Source organism: Xenopus laevis, chromosome 1L, assembly GCF_017654675.1.
Source record: "Xenopus laevis strain J_2021 chromosome 1L, Xenopus_laevis_v10.1, whole genome shotgun sequence".
NCBI classification, from domain to species: Eukaryota; Metazoa; Chordata; class Amphibia; order Anura; family Pipidae; genus Xenopus; species Xenopus laevis.
This window is the reverse complement of record NC_054371.1, coordinates 101,999,725-102,021,206: the sequence shown is the minus strand read 5'-3', so window position 1 is coordinate 102,021,206 and position 21,482 is coordinate 101,999,725. Positions and strand designations below refer to the sequence as shown.

Here is a 21,482-nt window from a genome sequence, read left to right as displayed (position 1 = left end):
CAGAATGTGCATTTTCCAAAAATATATGGTTTTGGGGGGGTCTTTGTGCTGTTAGAGGGTCTTGTGGCACATAATACAAAGTAGGGGACTTTGTTTAGAAAAGGCGAATCGTCAGCGGAGAAAATTCATATGCACTATTTTTATTTGGGGTCCGCACATGCCAGCTGCCTTGGTATAGCTATGCATATTAGGCATCAAACTGTTCAGTAGACCCTTGGCATCAATATTTAGGGTGCTTTTCTAATTTTATATAAGAATTTGGGTGAGATAAATGTGGCTAATTGCACTATTTTTAGGCGAGCTTCAGAATTTCAAAGTTAGGAAAGGTTTGCGCCTTGGTCCTTTGGAGAAGAAAGACATGTATACCCAATTTGGATTTGGGGGAATGTGTACTTTCCAAAAATATATGGTTTTCTGTGGTGAATTTACTTTTTTCTACCTTTGTCCCCTCAAAACTATGCAAATGTGTTGATTTTGAAGTACCTAAAATGACAGACCATATGGGGGCCTTCATTTTGGGGCCCCTATATGCCACTTGCTTAGGTAAACCTATACATATTAGGCATTAAACTGTTCAGAGGACCCCAGACTTTCATATTTGGGGTTATATGTCTTGATACCTAAAAGTATGTGGGAAATACGATGCTGCAGGGTGGAAATTTTGAGGTGATTTTTGTAAATGTCACCAAAATTGCCAAATTTAGGAAAGGTTTGCGGCTTGGTGCTTTGGAGTAGAAAGACTTGCATACCCAATTTGGATTCAGGGGGAATGTGTACTTTCCAAAAAGATATGGTTTTCTGGGGTGAATGTACTTTTTTCTACTTTTGCCCCCCCCCAAATGTAAATCATACCATTTCTACCTTTGCCCCCCCCCAAAAACTATGTAAATGTGTTGATTTTGAAGTACCTGAAATGACAGACCATATGGGGGTCTTCATTTTGGGGCCCCTATATGCCACATGCTTAGGTAAACCTATACATATTAGGCATCAAACTGTTCAGAGGACCCCAGACTTTCATATTTGAGGTGATATGTCTTGATACCTAAACGTATATGGGAAATACGATGCTGCAGGGTGGAAATTTTGAGGTGATTTTTGGAAATGTCACCAAAATTGCCAAATTTAGGAAAGGTTTGCGGCTTGGTGCTTTGGAGAAGAAAGACTTGCATACCCAATTTGGTATAGATATATTTACCAATTTTTGATTTGCCAGAATCTGCTCTTTCTAATAATGCATAGTTTTCTAGAGTAAACATACTGTAAGTGGAGTGTTTGGCTTTGAAATCAGAAGTATGCCGTTTTGTGGAGCGGTGCTTCGGAAATTTGGTAGTGTACTGCCTGGAGATTTTGATCTATATAAGTGAAAAATCTCCATAAAACTATATATTGGTCCGTTCAGGAGACATAGAACTTTCCAAAACAGCTGTGTTCTCATACATTAAATAAATTATGTTTCTGATATATGTGATTGTACTATGTGAAACATGATTTTTTTTATTTTATTAGACACTTAGAAGCATATATCTTTTTACAGCAGTGGAATTACACCAAGATTTTAGCATATTTTGAAAGTTCATGTTGTCCTGAAAAAAATAATATATTGTTTTCCTGGGTAAACTAAAAGACCCCCCCAGGAAAAGCCCTTAAAGTGAGAGTACAAAAAGTCTAAAAACTGCTTGGCAGTAGATGTCCGCATTTAGGACAAAACGGCTGACACGGAAAGGATTAATAGTAAAAAGATGCATGTTGAGAGTGTTGCCCCTTTATATAATGGTACTAGTATGGTATAGATACAGAAAATGTGCTAAATCAGTTATTTTCTTTAGTGTTCAGTATGCAATAGAGGATTCTGAGTTCCCATTCCCATCTCATAGCTGTACTGATGGCTCAGCTCAATCTAGTCAGTGGCTGATTCAGGATATAGTTCATAATGCTTACTAAAAATAAATGTGAACAAGGCACCAGGGCCAGATGGAATACAACCAGAAAATAAACCCGCGGGTCGGCCCCACACATCACTAGTTCCTTTCCTTATTGAAATCACATGTGCAGGGAATTGTGGGGGTTTGGATGACCCAAATATCGTAGTAATGGACTCCACCGGAAAGAAGTGAATGCTGGTGCAAACCAATATGTTAAAACATATACGGCTTTCTTAAATAGTGCTTTAAAAATAGCAAAAAATCACAGGCAGGGGCAGGGCCGGAACTAGGGGTAGGCAGAGTAGGCGCCCGCCTAGGGCGCAATCATGATGGGGGCGCACTTTTAAGGGGAGATTTTTTTAAACCCTGTTTGCTTGGCCTTTAATAGTTTTTAAATTTTATAAACCGATGTTCCAACCCCCTCTTGACCATGATTCGTACTGCGGGCAGAAGCACTCCCCAACTCCCTCCTGGCAGCTGGTGGTACAGGTACATATTTGTAGGAAATATTGTGGATTTTTTGGCTGCCGCTGACACAGGTATATGTGGCAATAGGGTGGCTGCTGGCACAGGTACACAGATATTTGGGGTAATTTGATGGATTTTTTGGCACCTGCTGGCACAGATACAAATTCGGGCAATATTATGGATTTTTTTGGCTGCTGTTGGAATAGGTACAGATTGGGGGCAATCTGAGGGATTGACTGACGTTGGCACAGGTACAAATGGGGCAATATGAATGGTAAGGTGGGAAATGGTAATGCAAGACCCAAGGGGGGGCACTGATGGAAGCTCTTGCCTAGGGCGCCAAAATACCTTGGCCCGGCCCTGGGCAGGGGAATAGCAGCTCGACGCGTTTGGTGATATAAGTGTCACGTCATCAGATCGGATTGTCAGATCTGGCCGCGGCCAGAGCGGATTATTTGGTCCCACCGGGGGCGGATTACCCACGAGGACTCACACTCCTTCACCACAGCGCTTCCTTTCTTCTCAATTGGGGTTTGGAGGATGCAGGCTAAGGACAAATGGTTGTTGATACAAAGTAAAGGTAGTCAGGCAGCTCAGCAAAGTAGACAGATCAGCAGGAGAGCAGGGGGCTAGGCTAAGGGAATTGTTCCAAACCATTAAAAATCATGAAAAGTCTGCATATTTTGTAATTGATATATACTTTTCAAAAAGCTTATGTTATGTTTTTGTGGAGTTCCCCTTTAAGATTATTCTTACAAATAAATGATTTTTTTAAACCATCAAGTGTGTGTTTCTGAGTACTGAATTATGTGAAAAGTATGTTGCTGAACAGAGCAGAGTAGCAAGCAAAAAGTAATAAAAGTTGTAATTTTTTTCATGACTGAAAATGAATTTAGCTACAATTGTATTTTTTTACATATACAATATATTTGCTTTTTCTAGAAACACACAGTATGAACAAGAACTGGCAGTGAAAACTTCCCACAATTTAACCAGCCATAAGTAACTTGAAGTTGCTGAAAATAAAAAGGACTGCATTTTTACCTACAAGGAAATACGTTATAAATGTATTTTAAGATGTAAAAAAACGATAATCCCTAAGCCTCCCCTCTGCTTACTACCTGCATTTCTGTTTCCTTCTCCACCCCTTTATTGCGCCACTCACTACGTGACTTCCTCAGATATAGTGATTCGCGTGTAACGGGGAAAGTGCTGCCAGGTAAAGCGCTGATGCCTGTGGAGCTCGGCGGATAAACCGCGCACTTTAACAGTAGTACTGAAGTGTTGTTGGATTTTGGCTTTCCATCAGATACGTGCCTCTGTTCCTTCTATGAAGTGTGACTGTAAGTTTTACCTTGTGCGCTAGAAAAGCAAGCAACCACTGATTCCCGATATCGGAATTCGCCACTGTTTTACTGTGATTTTGAACTTACTCAGCGCTTTTATTCACTACTTTTCCTGGCTTTTCCTGTAAAACTGCTTTGTTGGCCACCAGTTGATGCGTAAAGTGCGTCTTACAAAAGTATTACTAGAAGAAAGATTTTTAATTGGTCATTTTTAGGTTTGAAATCTTACAGTGCTATTTCTCCCGGCTTTCACTAGTACAATGAAAGAGTCGCTGTTACCCGTATCTAACGTGACAGCCGTCCTGCCCGGTGGCTTCCTACACAAAGCCTGTAAGTTCCTGGTGGCCTTCTGCGCCCTTCACCTCTGTGTCGTCCTTATATACTATTTGTCCGGCGCCGATTTCTACATCCTCCAATACTTCAGGCGAAACCAGCAGTTCCAGAATGATACCATTATCAACAGCACGCTGCTACCTACTGCGATTAGCACCAAAGGGATAGAAGAACTAAATGACTGCCCTACGACGTCTCCATTACTAGGTAAGCTACTTTTTTTTGTATCTGAAAAGCATAGGCGATACTGAACCGTGATTATTTTTTAAGAAACTCCCAGATAACACTGTAAACCTATCACTCATGTGCAGATAGCACAGGCTGCATCACAGCAATTGTCTTTCTGTACATTCCATTGCTTCCAGAGACACTGCACTGTGGTGGTGGGGCCAGAACTGGGAAATATGAACTGGCCATTGCCCCAGGTATTTTTAAATACTTCCTGTGTTACTGACTCAGTGACAAATATTCTTTTACCAGCAGCACTATTGTGTGTTACTTTCCTGATCAGGGCTTGTGGAGCAAGAATGAGCCAATCCAGAGAGTTTTCACTTTTGTGCTCACTCTCAATTTAAACCAGGGGCAAAGTGGAATGACATTGTCTTTCTGTTTTGTACCTTAAAAAGATCCACAGAGCAGGGTCATTTTGTTTTTAGCCTTTTTGTATCCTGTTGCTTAACAGTAAATGATTTGGAGAACTTGCAGCAGAGAGCTGACTGCCTGAAAGTTGAGTCCATCATGTCAGCAGGCATTACTAGTTTCAGCGAGAATTTTGTCTATGGTGAACACGATTTTCTGCATTCCTCATAGAAGATTTTCTGCATATCAGTAGAAAATAGTTGAACGAATAGTTTAACTATTCCAAACTATACCATTTGAAATTGTGAATAAAAAAATCCTCTGTTGTTCTTATTTGTAGTAATAAAACTGTACCTTGTAGAAACCCAGCCAAGTTACGATTAATCCTTATTGGAGGCACACCAATCCTATTGGGTTTATTCAATGTTTAAATTTTAGTAGTCTAATTTCAGGGCAGCTTTCTAAAAGTGTAACAGAGTTCACTGCATAAAAACTTACCCACTTTCTATTCATTCCTATGGGATCTAAAGGAGCTTATTTATCTATGGGTAAAAGTTCACCATTAGAAAGAAATGCTTCTAAAATATTAATATATCAATATAAGTAGAAAGTTGGTGAGTTTTTCTGTGGTGATATCTATTTTTTGATAAATCTGCCCCTTAAAGTGTTCCAAATAATAGAAAGACCCCTTAACTGAAAACCCCAGGTCCCAAGCATTCTTGATAAAAGGTCCCATACATGTATTAAATGTGAAACCCACCATAAACAGTATGGGGAACACTTTTTGGGTCTTAACTCATAGGTAAAAAATCGCTGCTTTACAGTATGCTGTTGTACTGCCACAGAATGTCATATTAATTAGCTAACTGAGCCTAAATACTGTTCTGCTGCAAGCAAATATGTCAAATATGTTAAAATATTTCTAGCTTAAAATTAAGCAATCATTCCAATCCTGATTCTGATGGACAAAGTAGTCTGAATAACCCTGAAAAAATGTGCACAACACCAATCCATTACAGATCATGTAACTATATTACTGAAAATTTGTGAACAAAGTAGAGATAAAAGGGATACTGAACTGGGGTTCGTGATGTAGAAAATTTGGCATAAACCCAAAGTTCCCAAATATGTCAATAAACTTATTATAGTATTGCTAAGTGTGCTATTGAAACTAAACTTTCTTGGTAAGAGCAAAGTGATACTGACAGTGTTTGAAGTCAAGCCCCACATTTTATGAGTTGAGAAACTCGCCTCAGACGGCAGCGCTTAGCATGTGATTGATGCAGGAAAAAGCAACTCTTGGTAACGTTAATAGCTGAAAATCATATTTTTAAATTTGAATTTTTGCTCTTCTAGTGCAGAGAGCACTGTTCTGCTCTTTTTAGTAGTGATGTGGCACCTCCTTCAGTGCAAAAAAACTATGTGGGTTGGGTTGCATTGCCTCAGGGCGACACACTGTGCTGAAACACCCCTGTCTGCTGGTGAATAAAGAAGGTTTACTGTATGGTACTCTTATTTATTCATAGATATGGATTGCATTCCCCCTTAATCGCCACCTACTGCAAGTAACTAGTTCCTACAATTTCCTACAACTATTACTTGATATGTTTGCTCAAAAAATGGAAAGGCGGCACTCAGGTTTAGTAAAAAGATGGTTTATTCCAACAGGCCACTAACCAACCTAACCTCATTATTATTATTACTGGATATGCCTCTCCTGTGGGAGGAGATTTATTAGATGTAAAGCAGTCTCTGCTTATTGCAAAGGGGTGGGGAATGTGTATGCAGCAGCAGTGGTGTAACTACCGGGGGAGCAGGGGGTGCGATTGGGCCAGGACTCCCCGACAGCACAAGCGCCGTTGATTACGGTGAAAACAAATTGCATACGGAGGGGGCCTAGCTGCTGTTCCGCACCAGGGCCCGCCCCCTCTAGTTACTGAGCAGCAGTATGTTTTATTTCCTTTGCATGGTTTAGCCAGTCCATTTTGCACCCGCTAGGATGAATTTTAATTGAATCAGTCTGCACAATAAAGCTACTTCCATATGAACGCAGGCCCCACAGCCTCATGTGCTAGCAGCTAATGCCAATATCTGGGCATTAACATCCTCTCCTGCCTGCACCCAGAACCACTGTTTTGGCTCAGGTGCAGGCACACTTAGCTGATTTCAGTCAAGAAATGTGTGAGTTTGCTTTCTCGCACTGAAATTATGTATGTGTCTGCATCCGAGCCAATGCTACAGTTTTAGGCAGGTAGGAGAGTAGGCTAATGTAAGCGAAGTTGCCTGTTTGCAACCTGTATATTTCAGCAGCCCAATTTCAGCCCTTGTCTGAAGAGCTGAATTGTGGTTAAACAAAAACAAAATTCAGTTATCAAGGGTGGCTACTTGCCATCCCTGGTAATACTGAGCGAGCCAACCATGCAAAAATGCCTCTGTAGATATGAAGCTAATCAAAGTATTCCCATGGGTAAAGAGGCCCACAGGGTTTGACAGTAAGGCATTCTTATGTACCTGTGTCTCCCTGGAAAGACTGAGAAAAAGTGTATGTTTTAATAAATCTTTTGGTTTTTACAATTTCCTTGGGGGATACAGGCCAACCCTCACACAGGTGGAAATTTGGTTGACAGTATGGTAGTAGGTCTTGGCATGGCTCCCAGTGGCAGTGGCTTGGCATAGCTCAGCAAATTAATTTTCTGGGTGTTGGTATGTTTTGGGTTTTCTGATGATAGTCTAACCTGCGTGTAAAGGGACTGAGTGTAACCCTTGCCCAGCGGTACTCCTGGTTCATATAATTCAACAATAGAATTAGAAAAACAGTATTTTCAGAATTTTACAGCAATACTGTGCTGTGCCACCAGTGGGTCACTTAGCTGCTTTACTGAGCCACATATACTAGATTAATCAATATGGGAAAAATTCACCTATGTGTAGGCTCTGCTCACTCAAGCTGATTCGCTTCTTTTGACAAAGCTGCCATAGTGATGAAATGGAAGCTATGTAGTAGTTAAACTATAGGTACCTAAGTAACTGAAGAAACTGCATACACATCATAATACACATCATATTATACAGACTGTGTGTGAGACCCAGTCTCTGGAGTTGCTGACTTTCATAACTACCACCTATTATGTAGCAGTTAAACAGTATGAATTTGTACAACTTAATATAACATAACATAATTACCCTGCCTGCTCAGTGACCATAATAAGCTATGGAGATAATTGTCAGTAGGGATGGGCGAATTTGACCCATTTAGTTTCAGCAAAAATTTGCCGTCGACGATGCCCATTAAAGTCTAGGGCGTCAAAAAAAATTTTTTTTCACTAGCTTTTGTTGGACATAAACTTTTGTACGATTGCGGTAGGGGCAGAACATTGGCTGATCTGTTCTTTTACTACATTATTTGATCTGACAGGTTTGTGGCAGGTCTGGAGTTTGGGAAGTCCGATTGTTCAAGGATTTGAAAGATTGTATCTTTGCATCTATGGCCAGCTTTACGGTTGCCATACATGGGCAGATCTGCTCATTTGAAGAGGTTGTCACCTTTTTAGATATTGAAGTGGCCTTTGTAATTTGTAATCTACTTAAAGGGGTTGTTCACTTTCCAAACACTTTTTCAGTTTATTTGTTTTCAGATTGTTCTCCAGAAAGACTTTTTTCAATAGCTTTGCATTTTCTATTTTTTACAGTTTTTCCAAAAAAAAGTTTAAAGTTTATTGTTCCTGTCTCTGGCAGTTCAGTAATTCAGGTGCAGATTCTGTGCTGTTACAATTTTGCAACATTTAGTTGATACATTTCTCAGCAGCATCACTGGAGTATTAGCAACCATTGTATCAATTCAAACAGCTGCCTTTAATGAAACTCAGGCATTCTGATCAGAGAGAAGTAATGTATCAACTAAATGTATCAATTTAGATCAGTGTATCAACTAAATGTATGAACTTAGATCAGTTTAAAGGGGTGGTTCACCTTCAAACAACTAGTTGGTTTCAGATAGATCACCAGAAATAACGACTTTTTCCAATGACTTTCTATTTTCTATGTGTGACGGTTTTTCTAATATTGAAGTGTAAAGTGTAATTTCTCTCCTTCTGAAGTAGCTCTTGGAGGGGGGGGGTCGCTAATCCTGTAAACTGTTCTAAATGGATACATTTAGTTGATACATTTCTTATCTTTGTCCCTGCTGAGCAGAATCTCTGGGTTTCATTACAGGCAGCTGTTACAATTGATACAATTGTTGCTAATACTCCATAGATGCTGCTTAGAAATGTATCAACTAAATGTTGCAAAATTGTAACAGTTTACAGTTTGGACCTGAATTCCTGAGCTGCCAGACTCAAACACCAGAGACACGAACATTCACCTTTAAACTTTGATTTTGGAAAAAACGTTAAAAATAAATAATGGAGAGTAGTTGAAAAAAGTCTTTATTTCTGGGGAACAATCTAAAAACAACTGAATTGAAAAAAATGTTTGGAAGGTGAACAACCCCTTTAAAAGAGTCGGCGACCCTCCCTCCCAGAGCTGCTTTAGGTAAAAAATTAGACTTTACACTTCAATATTAGAAAAACAGTCACACATAGAATTTTTTTTATTTCTGGTGAACTATCTGAAACAATGGAACTGAAAAAAGTGTTGGAAGGTGAACCCCTTTAAGGACTATTAGCCTGGAACATAATATTTGGATTTAGAACTGGCTGATGGATAGATTATGAAGACCAATGTTGTCAGTGGAGTTCCACAGGGGATGTCCATGATCCTTTACATTTTAATTTAAATACTGTATCTAAATTTGCTGGTGATTCTAAATTGTGCCAAACTATGTCCCATTCAGGATGTTGTCAGAGACTAATTTAGAGACCTGTGCAGCAAATTGGCAAATGAGGCAAATAGCAAATAGTCAGTTGCAAAAACTTTAGGGAAGAAAACAAAATTTTGTCTCTTTAGGCTAGGACCAGACCAGTGCCGGGGCAGCGCGGGCAGGCGCCCTAGGCAGCCTGGCCCGGCAAAGCGCCCGATACACTAGTGCGCATGCGCGAAAAGACACAAGTGCACATGCGCGAAAAAATACGAGAGCACTTTTTCACTTTGATTTGCTCGCATTGCCAATGTAACGCTAGCAAAAATTCGCTTACGAGTAAATTTGCCCCAATGTTGGAACTTGGCCTGCGTTTCTTTGCAGGCCAAGAATCCCCTACCCCATGTCAAGAAAGGATCATCTGATATTTTGAATTTTTTTTTTTTTATATTTTGAGTGTGTGTACAACATTCATCACTGGGGAAATTTTTTTTTTAAAAAAACACTTCATTGCATTTGTTGGGGAAAAGATTCTCTTTCTTTCTTTCTTTCTTTCTTTCTTTCTTTATTTCTTTCTTTCTTTCTTTCTTTCTTTCTTTCTTTCTTTCTTTCTTTCTTTCTTTTCAGATAATGTTTAAAAGTATATTAAAACAACAGTAACACCAAAAAATTAAAGTGTTAAAAATATAAGTACTAAAAATATAATGCGGTGTTGCCCTGCACTGGTAAAACTGCTGTATTTGCTTCAGAAACACCACTATTGTTTATACAAATAAGCTGCTGTGTGGCAATGGGGACAAAGGAGAAAAAGTTCAAGTTACACAGTAGATAGCATTATTTAACCTGTGCCATGTAGCCTTTTTTTTCAATTTCCACCATTGCTACATAGCAGCTTGTTTAATATAAACTATAGTAGTGTTTCTGAAGCAAACACACAACTTTTACCAGTACATGACATTTTTATTACTTTAAAATACTTTTTTTTTACATTTTTTGCTGTTAGTGTTCCCTTAAAGTAGGGGTTTCAGACATCTGAAACCAAATAATAATGTCAATATTAAGGTTTCAAATAGCAAATGACTAGGATAATTGTGTACATGACGTACTGTAGGGTGTGTGTTTTCAGAATATTATTTCTGACCTTTGTTCATGACAAGTTTACTTGTTTTGCAACAGACTGGATGACCTATTAAGCAAAATAACAAATAACGTTTTGGGACTTGGATAACTGTTACTTACTGTAAACTGCAATAATTATAAAACATTTTAACTTATGTTGTACCAACCATAGCAGCACCACATATTGCTAATAAATATGTTTATATCATTGCTGGCAATGGGAAATGGAAATATCGAATCCATTATTGTATAGCAATCCGGTCCTTGACAGTCTACACTGCTGTTTTGTACTTTAGTAAAATATTTCATTTATATTACTGGTTAAATACGAAGCCATAATTAACACAGGGAGACCCATTTATCAAGATTCTGATTAGTGGTTTCAGTAGTTTTGAAAGCACAAAAAAACACTGTTGCTAATATCTATAAACAAATACAAGAGGTCCTCTGCACTCAACCCATTATCAATATATTTAAGACATTTTGCTACTGAAAAATGCCTTACCCTTTAAACAAAACAGGGATTGTTTGTTTGTCCATATATTGCAATATATTTAATCTGGCCAACTATGTCAAAATCATCCCATATCTGGCCAGTCCTACACTCAATTTTCATCTGATTCATTAAGAATTCTATTGCTTCATTATACATTTTACAAAGGGATTAAGTTTTACCTGCAACTTAATAGCTGCTTTCAAAGTAAAACTCCCAAACTTGGCTGCCCTTTTATTAGACACCAGTGGGATCACCTGACTATAGCTGTCACTAATATCATGAATGCCAAGTAATTTAATAAAACAGCCTAATATAAAAAGACTGAACAAAAAGAGAATGCAAATGCGAAAAGAAACCAAATACAAAAACCTCAAAATCCAAATTTTAGCAAGAATTTTAATTTGAAATGACTTTGTACATGACCTTGTCTGCTTTTAGGTGGCAACATTTGCCTGTGTTTTTGAATTTTTTTGTTTAATAAATTATTCATTTTTCTTTGTTTAGAGTAATAACTATAAAACCTGATTTTTAGCATTAAAAAATGCAATTTGTTAAAACAAGTGAAATGCAAATGTTTGTAAATCCCCCTAATTTTTATTTACATATAGATCAGGGGTCACATTTACTTAGCTCGAGTGAAGGATTAGAATAAAAAATACTTTGAATTTCGAAGTATTTTTTTGGCTACTTCGACCATCGAATTGGCTACTTCGACTAGGACTTCCACTTCGAATTGAACGATTCAATCTAAAAATCGTTCCACTATTCGACCATTCAATAGTCGAAGTACTGTCTCTTAAAAAAAAAACTTCGACCGCCTCCTTCACCACCTAAAACCTACCGAGCACCAATGTTAGCCTATGGGGAATGTCCCCATAGGCTTTCTAGGCAATATGGGATCTAAGGAAAATCATTTGATCGAAGGATTTAATCGCTAAATCCTTCGACTTCGATACTCTACTTAATTAACCCTGGATATTCAAAAGAGGGATTGTTTGTTTGTCCATATATTGCAATATATTTAATCTGGCCAACTATGTCAAAATCATCCCATATCTGGCCAGTCCTACACTCAATTTTCACCTGATTCATTAAGAATTCTATTGCTTCATTATACATTTTACAAAGGGACTAAAGGTGGCCATAGACTCAAAGATCCGCTCGTTTGGCGACATCGCCAAACGAGCGTATCTTTCCCCGATATGCCACTAAACTGCATGGCTATATCGGGGGTAATTCGAGTGTTCGGCCGTATGGCCGAACGATCGAATTACGATGCGCCAAGTGGCTCCGTCGGGTCGGGTAAAAATCCAACCTTCCCGATTGATATCGTGGCCAGATATCGATCGGGAAGACCCGTCGGAAGCCCCCATACACGGGTAGATAAGCTGTCAAATCGGTCCAAACGACCGATATCGGCAGCTTTATCTGCCCGTGTATGGCCACCTTTAGTTTTACCTGCAACTTAGTAGCTGCTTTCAAAGTAAAACTCCCAAACTTGGCTGCCCTTTTATTAGACACCTGTGGGATCACCTGACTATAGCTGTCACTAATATCATGAATGCCAAGTAATTTAATAAAACAGCCTAATATAAAAAGACTGAACAAAAAGAGAATGCAAATGCGAAAAGAAACCAAATACAAAAACCTCAAAATCCTCATTTTAGCAAGAATTTTAATTTGAAATTACTTTATACATGACCTTGTCTGCTTTTAGGTGGCAACATTTGCCTGTGTTTTTGAATTTTTTTGTTTAATAAATTATTCATTTTTCTTTGTTTAGAGTAATAACTATAAAACATGATTTTTAGCATTAAAAAATGCAATTTGTTAAAACAAGTGAAATGCAAATGTTTGTAAATCCCCCTAATTTTTATTTACATATAGATCAGGGGTCACATTTACTTAGCTCGAGTGAAGAATTAGAATAAAAAATACTTTGAATTTCGAAGTATTTTTTTGGCTACTTCAACCATCGAATTGGCTACTTCGACTAGGACTTCCACTTCGAATTGAACAATTCAAACTAAAAATCGTTCCACTATTCGAGCATTCGATAGTCGAAGTACTGTCTCTTTAAAACAAACTTCGACCCCCTACTTCACCACCTAAAACCTACCGAGCATCAATGTTAGCCTATGGGGAAGGTCCCCATAGGCTTTCTAGCCAATTTCTGATCGAAGGAATTTCGTTCGATTGATGGATTAAAATCCTTCGAATCGTTCAATTAGAAGGATTTAATCGTTCGAACGATTATTCGAACGATTATTCCTTCGATCGTTCGATCGAACGAACAAATATCGTTAAATCCTTCGACTTCTAAGGATTTAACTTCGAGGGTCGAATATCGAGGATTAATTAACCCTCGATATTCGACCATTAGTAAATGTGCCCCTAACTAATCCAGAACAGTCTTTACAGCTAGTCACAGAAAATACACAATACCCCCTTTGCAAAAATGTGCTTTCAAATACTGAGGAGTACTAAAGGCATAGCCTGAACTTATAAACTGCTTACAGAAGAACAAGCACCTTTCAAAGTAGCATATGTCTTAAATTGGGAGCTTGATCTAAAAATTACAGTACCAGAACTACAGTGGATCGAGATGGTGAACACTGTATTTACAGTAATTTTAGATGCACAAATCATATCTATAATGCTAAGAAAATATAGATAGTATAAAATTCCTAAACTAATGCACTTATACGAAGAAGATACTATATTTCAGGCTTGCACCAACTTGCTGGACAGAAAGCATAACGTAATGAAGCCTGCTTGATATTTGGTTGCAATGGCCCAAAATATTGCAGCTCTGGGACATAACCATCCTAAACCAAGAAAAATCTCGAAAAATCTGAGGGGTTTTTTTTAAAAGTTTTTTTTAGCAGCAAAAAATTTAGAGTCTTAAAAATTGAGTCTTATTTTTAACCCGAAATTAGAGTTTTGACTGAAAAATACACTTTAATTTTTTGGGTTAAATACAACTCAACCTTTAATAAATCTGCCCTCTAGTATTTTATATTCTAACAGAACTTTTATTATCCAGAAACTGAAAATCTCCAAACGTCCCTACAGAGAATGTCTTAGTCAACCTCATAGACATGAATCTGACCTATAAGCAAATGGCCATTACAACACCCTACTACACAAGAAACTCTTTACCCCCTACCATCCCAACTCAACCTCTACCTACCCCTGATTTTCAGTTAACAATACAGGGCAAATTTATCAAAATGTAAGTTTAGAGCTTTATAAATAAAAACTAACCGGCATTCTTTTCATTTCTAGGGGATTTTTAAAATTGTATTTATCAATGGGTGAAAGTTAGAACTCACCATTTGATAAATACAGTTCTAAATATCCCACGGGAATGAATAGAACATGGGTGAGTTTTTATTTATTAAAATCTAAACTCACATTTTGATAAATCTGCCCTATTTGTCAACGCTTTTTCAAAACAAATGGTTACTTTATAGTTGTTTGTGTTTTCTCTGAAAACGAATACAACTTTTAAATAGAAAAAAGTGAATATAACACAACATACTAAAAGTTAAGTTAAATGTGAACCGCCCCTTTATACTTCAACTATGGAAAAACCATAAAAAATAAAAGATGGAAAGCAACTGAAAAACTCTATATTTCTGGTGAACAATCTGAAAACAACTGGTTGTTTGAATCCAGTCTGGGTGGTGACACATTCGAGGAGATTTAGTCTCCCTGCAACAAATTGCCTCTTCTTTGGGCGACTAATCTTCCCAAAAAAGCCTTTCCACAGGCAAGAGTCTAAATCGCAGCAGGATGGCACTCAGAGCTCTTCATTTTCCGAAGTCGCGCAAAGTTTTTGAGGCTTTTCGGGAAGATTAGTCATCTGAAGTTTGTCAACGGGCAACTAGATTTCCCTGAATCTTATAGGGATACTGTCATGGGAAAAAAATTTTTTTTTCAAAATGAATCAGTTAATAGTGCTGCTCCAGCAGAATTCTGCACTGACATCTATTTCTCAAAAGAGCAAACAGATTTTTTTACATTCAATTTTGAAATTTGACATGGGGCTAGACATATTGTCAATTTCCCAGCTGCCCCAAGTCACGTGACTTGTGCTCTGATAAACTTCGATCACTCTTTAAGCTGGCCATAGATGTTGAGATTTTTAAAAGATCAGATCCTCATCGTGAGACCACGATTTTCCCCGAACGATCATACGAATTGACCATCAACTAAAAAGACCAATTTGCCAGGAAAACAAAGGGAGCTGTCTGCTTGGCCCTGCAGACATAGATAGATTGCACTGGGACCGACAAAGATTTTTTGACCTGGCCGATCAATTTCCTGACAGATGTCGGCCAAAAAATCGTAAGATGTACAATTTTACAATTGCGGTTCGAATCCCACAAACCGCACGATAATTTCGAAGGATTGGTCGGACTTCTCTAAAATCGGTAGTTTGGCAAGAAGAATTGTTGCGTCTATGGGGAGCTTTACTGCTGTACTGCAAGTTGGAGTGATATCACCCCCCTCTCTCCCTCCCTTTCCCCCCCCAGCAGTCAAACAAAAGAACAATAGGAAGGTAACCAGATAACAGCTCCCTAACACAAGATAACTGCTGCCTGGTAGATCTAAGAACAACACTCAATTGTAAAAACCCATGTCCCACTGAGACACATTCAGTTACATTGAGAAGGAAAAACAGCAGCCTGCCAGAAAGCATTTCTCTCCTAAAGTGCAGGCACAAGTCACATGACTTGGGGCAGTTGGGAAACTGACAATATGTCTAGCCCCATGTCAGATTTCAAAATTGAATATAAAAAAATCTGTTTACTCTTTTGAGAAACTGATTTCAGTGCAGAATTCTCTATTAACCGATTCATTTTGAAAAAAAATGTTTTCCCATGACAGTATCCCTTTAACGTGTGTCACCACTCTAAAGGTGTTGTTCAGCTTTCAAACAACCAGTTGTTTTCAGATTGTTCACCAGAAATATAGACTTTTTCAGTTGCTTTCAATCTTCTATTTTTTATAGTTTTTTTATAGTTGAAGTATAAAGGGGTGGTTCACCTTTAACTTAACTTTAAAGGGCCCATTCACTAAGTTTGAGTGAAGGAATAGAGGAAAAATAGTTTGATTTTCGAATGTTTTTTTTGGCTACTTAGACCATCGAATTGGCTACTTCGACTACGACTAGTCGACCATTCGATAATCAAAGTACTGTCTCTTTAAAAATTTCTTCAACCCCCTAGTTCGCCACCTAAAACCTACCGAGGCCAATGTTAGCCTATGGGGAAGGTCCCCATAGGCTTTCCAAGTTTTTTCTGATCAAAGGATAATCCTTCAATTGATGGATTAAAATCCTTTGAATCGTTCGATTGAACGATTATTCCTTCGATCGTTCGATCCAACGAATTGCGCAAAATCCTTTGACTTCGATATTCGAAGTCGAAGGATTTTAATTCGCCAGTCGAATATCGAGGGTTAATTAACCCTCGATATTCGACCCTTGATACATCTGACCCTTAGTATGTTATAGAATGGCTAATTCTGAGCCACCTTTGAATTGTCTTTCATTTCTCCTTTTTATAATTTTTTAATTATTTGCTTTCTTCTCAACTGACCCATCTAAAAAGTAAATACTTTACACATGTAGGGGGTTATTTACCAAAGGTCAAGTGTTAGAGTTTTTTTTTAACCTCAAATGAACTTGAAACTCGAATGGTATCTAATTTAAGAAAAAACTTTAATGGCAAAAACCCGAACCTTTTCGTCCCCCGAGCTGCTTTAGAAAGACATAAAAATATGAATCAATGAAAACAGAAGGTAAAAAAAACAAACCTGTCATCGTTGACTTTTGCACATTGTTTAAAAAGAAACTACCAGGAGTTAAGAAAATAACTTTAATTTTCTCAATATAGCAAAAGTTCAAATGTAAATTAACATAAAGATAGCTTCACATCAATCGCCAATGGTTGTATTCACACAATGCATCATATAGTTTTTAACGTAGATCATGGGGAGGAAAACAGGATTGGTGAGGAGGAGGGGAGAGGGGAAGGGGGTGGGGGGTTTAGAAGTTAGGGGAGAGGGGAAGAAAGAAAGAGAAGGGCAGAGAGATGTTATTCAGCTTCTGCATACATCATTTAAGGAACTTGATTTCTTTCGAGTACTGTATGGTACAGTATTAATCCCCCAGTGAAAGCTTTCCAGGTGCTGGGTCCATGGGTACCAACTCCCCTTCATAGCTTCTGTCCAGAAGGATGTCTTAGATTCCATTGCCCTGATCCAATTCACCTTAGAGATCAGTGTTTGCAGACTGTGACACACCACACAGACCTGGAATCTGTGTTTTTTTCCAGTTTGCTGCTAGTAGGGCTTGTTGCTGTTTACGCGAGCTCTGGGATCTTATGGCTCTGATTCTCATGCCTAGTAGGAATGTGTGGGGAGCTGCTTTTATGGTGCAATGGAGAACCTCGGAGAGCAGAGTCACTACCATCCTCCAGAATTCCTGGGTAGTGATGGCTAAATCTGTCCTGTTTCACCGAAAATGTTTCAAAAAAATTGAAGTCAATGGACATCAAATATTTTTTGACGCGCATCAATTATGACGCGAGTGACAATCTTTATACGCGTGACTATGCTCGTTTTCCATACCCTCTAAAGCAGGTCGCTAGGTTCTCATACCCACTGTATTTGTTTCACAAATGCTGACATTGCTATCTGTACTGCAAGAACTTGTTTATATTTGTTAAAGTGAGGATTGGCAGTTGGGGACACATAAACTGCTCCTTTGTTGAATAAGCACGTTAACACTTCAGTTGAACAGCCAGATAGAGTTCAGTGCACAGCAGATAGGAAGACAAACGCAGGGAAGCAGAGGGGGCAGTTGACATACAGTATATGTAGTGGGAAAGTGTCTGCATGAAACAAGTCTGTATGAAACATGGTTTTATAAGTGTTACTTTTATTTAGTTATGGCATTCAGCAATGGTTACAGAGGAATTTTTTTCAACTATAAAACTAATACAGGTATAGGATCTATTATCCAGAATGCTTGTGAACTGGGGTCTTAAGGATAAAAGATATTTATGTCATTTGGATCACTATACTTAAGTTTTGCGACCAATACACATTTATGCAGCTTAGTTAGGATCAAGCACAAGGTACTATTTGATTTCATTTTTAGGAATCATTTGTTTAAAATCAGCTCTGTAGGAGATGGCCATACCGTAATTTTGAACGTTCTGGTTTCCAGATAAGGGATCCCATTACTATCACTCACCATAGAGTTAACAGACTTTTTAAATATGTTAAAAATATATGTATAAAATCCGCATTTATGAACCAAATTATATAAAGCAAATAATTAAATCATTAGTCAGGTGCACAGGTTTAAAATGAGTTCACAAATATCAATTAAAATATAAAAGTTCAAATCCAAAAATCCAAATCAGGTAGGTGTTAACTGAAACTTATTGACGTGTTAAATAGTATCTTTTCACAATGGTGCAATGAAACATATTGAGGTAGCTGTTATTTTTTTGAGTTACATAGGAGTAGATTTCTTAAAGAGTGAAGTTAGAGATCTCCACAGTCTGCAGAGTGAAATACTGCATCTCTTAATTTATTTCTATGGGATTTTTAAAGGCGTATTTATCAAAGGATGATAGTGAAAGTTCACCTTTTGATAAATAAATACACCTTTAAAAATTGCCAAAATGTAGCCAGTTGTTAAAGTAATGGTGCAAGTGCATTTTTTTTAGAAATACGAGTGCCTGATGGATGATTTTGAGCTTCAGGAGGGAATCTGAGAAAGATATTCCCCTTGAGCATATGAAAAGCTCTATGAGCAACTTTGAAAAGCTCTATCCATAGGCTGGTCTGCCTAAAAACCCATGGGTCAGGCAGGTTTGGGCTGACCTTATGCCCACAGAGGCTGGTGGTGGGTCGAATTCATTACCACTCAGTGGCTCCCAAGACCACTCTTCACCGCCCAAGCTCCAGTGGGTGGTGCTTGTTTATATACTTTATATACCTATTCTTTTTCAATATACCTTTTCTATCTCCTGCAATCCTATATTCTAAATTAATCTTAGAATACTCAGTCGCAGGCGCCATTTTCAATTGTTTTTTTGTGCATGCATGAGTATCTCCACTCGCCCACCTTAGCAGGGGAATCAGTTGTTATTGGTGCAAGATGAAGAGAGGCCTGGGATTGCAGGGGTCACTCACTGTTTGGGAACGTTAAAAGCTCGCTCACTATTTTCATTTATGCACATGTGCTGGTTTAAGTTACTAGCTAGTTTTAGTACCTAGTACACATGCTCCTGGTTTTGGTCTTTGCACAGGAGCACTGAATTATGGGAATTTTTTTCCATTAACTCAGCGTTTTTTTTCTAAAGTGAGATATTAAAACAGCTAAATGGACAGAAATGAAGCAGATTTGATAGCATTGTAGAACGCACTAAAGGTATGACAGTCCAGTGAGTTTAAATGTATATTAGACTTTCCTTTTCCTTTAATGCCATGTGTCTAAAGCCCACAAGGATTCTCTAAATGCATACTTAAAAAAGTGACATGAAGCTGGGCTTCTGTTCTGATTAAAGGGGTTGTCCACCATTGAGTTAACTTTGACTATGATGTAGAGAGTGATATTCTGAGACAATTTACAATTGGTTTTCATTTTTATTTTTTGTGGTTTTTGAGTTATTTAGCTTTTTATTATTTGGCAGCTCTCCATCTGGTTGCTAGGGTCCAAACTACCCTAGCAACCATGCATTGATTTGAATACAAGACTGGAATATTAATAGGAGAGGGCCTGAATAGAAAGATGAGTAATAAAAAGTAGTAAAAACAAAAAATGTGTAGCTTTACAGACCATTTGTTTTTAGATGGGGTCAGTGACCCCCATTTGAAAGCTGTAAAGCAGAGGTCCTCCACCTTTTTTACCCATGAGCCACATTCAATTGTAAAAAGAGTTGGGGAGCAGCACAAGCATGAAAAAGTCCCTGAGGATGACAAATAAGGGCTGTGATTGGCTATTTGGTAGCCCGTATGTAGCAGGCAGCCTACAGGTGGCCCTAATGGGCAGTACATCTAATGTTATACAACCAAAACATTCCTCCAAGCTTGACAAAAGGCCATGTGGCCTGAAACATTGCCCCTGTGAAGCACGAATAAAGGCGTTTTAATACAAAAGAATTTGTTGGTGCTGTCCTGAAGTTCTTGTTGATTTGTGGTGCCAGTGGAAAGGGCCCACTGGTGGACGTCCACCAGCCACAAAAGGAGTGAAAATTGCTGTGCTGACTGCTTGTCTACTACAATGTTGCTGAACTAGAACATACTATTATATACTTTTTATAGAGCCCTGTGAGGAATTGATTGTGTGAAATTCATGTCTTGATACTATTAAATGCACTTGTGACCTATACTGAATACACAACCTCACTGTGGACAGGTTTGTGGGACACAATAGTCCAATCATACATGTGCTATGTTTTTAACTCATGAATGAACTTTTATTCTACCCGCTTTTGTAACATCAGTGATATCAGTGGATTTAGCTGAGGAAATAACAAGGGACCTCTGCCATTGACTTCTACATAACCTAGACAAGTTTTTAGATGCTATATTTTTGGATTCAAGTTATTTTCAGGGTTGGGGTATAATAAATCTCAAAAAATTTTGGACTCCAAAATAACCTCAAAAACACAAATTTTTGTGGCAAACACAACTCAAACCTTAATAAATCTGCCCTATCAAATAGCTGTTTATTATTTTCCAAAAATAGCAGAAGGGGTACAGAAAAAAGAAAAGGGGTACATTGAGCAACATGTTATCAGTACACATTCATAAACAAAATATAACTTGTCCAAAGATACAATCATAATAGAATGAGCCCCTGGATAGAAGAAGGTGGGGGGGGGAAGAGAAACAAAGAGACCCTTGGATGGAGGCAGTGGAGTTATACTACAGGGCAGTAGTCCTATAAAAGTCAGTTTCTTTAAACGAAACCCACCGAAACCACATAGAAATATGTTCCTGAGAACGTTCAGCCCCGAACAAAGAAAGTTCTTCGAACCTGTGGAGTTCATCCACTTTTTTATACCATTCTCTTAATGTCGGGGTCGTGGTTTGTTTCCATTTCAACGGGATTAAAAGTTTTGCAGCATTTAAAAGATGTGGTTCTATGGTAGACAGAAAGACCTTGAGAGTTGTATCAGAATGAAAAAGAAGCACGTACGCAGGATCATCAGGTATATCGTATGTTAGTATAAGTTTCATGGCGTGCCTGATATCCTCCCAAAACACTTTTATAAGCGGGCATGTCCAAAAAATGTGCAATAGAGAACCAGCTTCTACTCCACATCTCCAGCACAAACCATTAGTACTTTTATATATCAACTTTAATCGTGTAGGGGTAAGATACC

At 38.2% G+C, this 21,482-nt stretch overlaps 1 protein-coding gene across 2 annotated transcripts in view; it reads left to right on the top strand.

Annotated features, from left to right (window-relative positions):
• The first annotated feature begins 3,573 nt into the window (after positions 1–3,573).
• The window catches only part of b4galt1.2.L (UDP-Gal:betaGlcNAc beta 1,4- galactosyltransferase, polypeptide 1, gene 2 L homeolog), a 52,517-nt gene continuing 34,608 nt past the window's right edge, over positions 3,574–21,482 (top strand). Inside the window, exons 1-2 of one of the 2 annotated variants that reach the window (XM_041561209.1) lie at positions 3,574–3,736; positions 3,996–4,279. In XM_041561209.1, coding sequence (XP_041417143.1) covers positions 4,000–4,279 — 280 coding nt within the window. In that variant the 5' untranslated portion in view covers positions 3,574–3,736; positions 3,996–3,999. Of the gene's footprint in view, positions 4,280–21,482 lie in introns of both variants that reach the window. The other variant, XM_041561207.1, reaches the window with a different exon arrangement.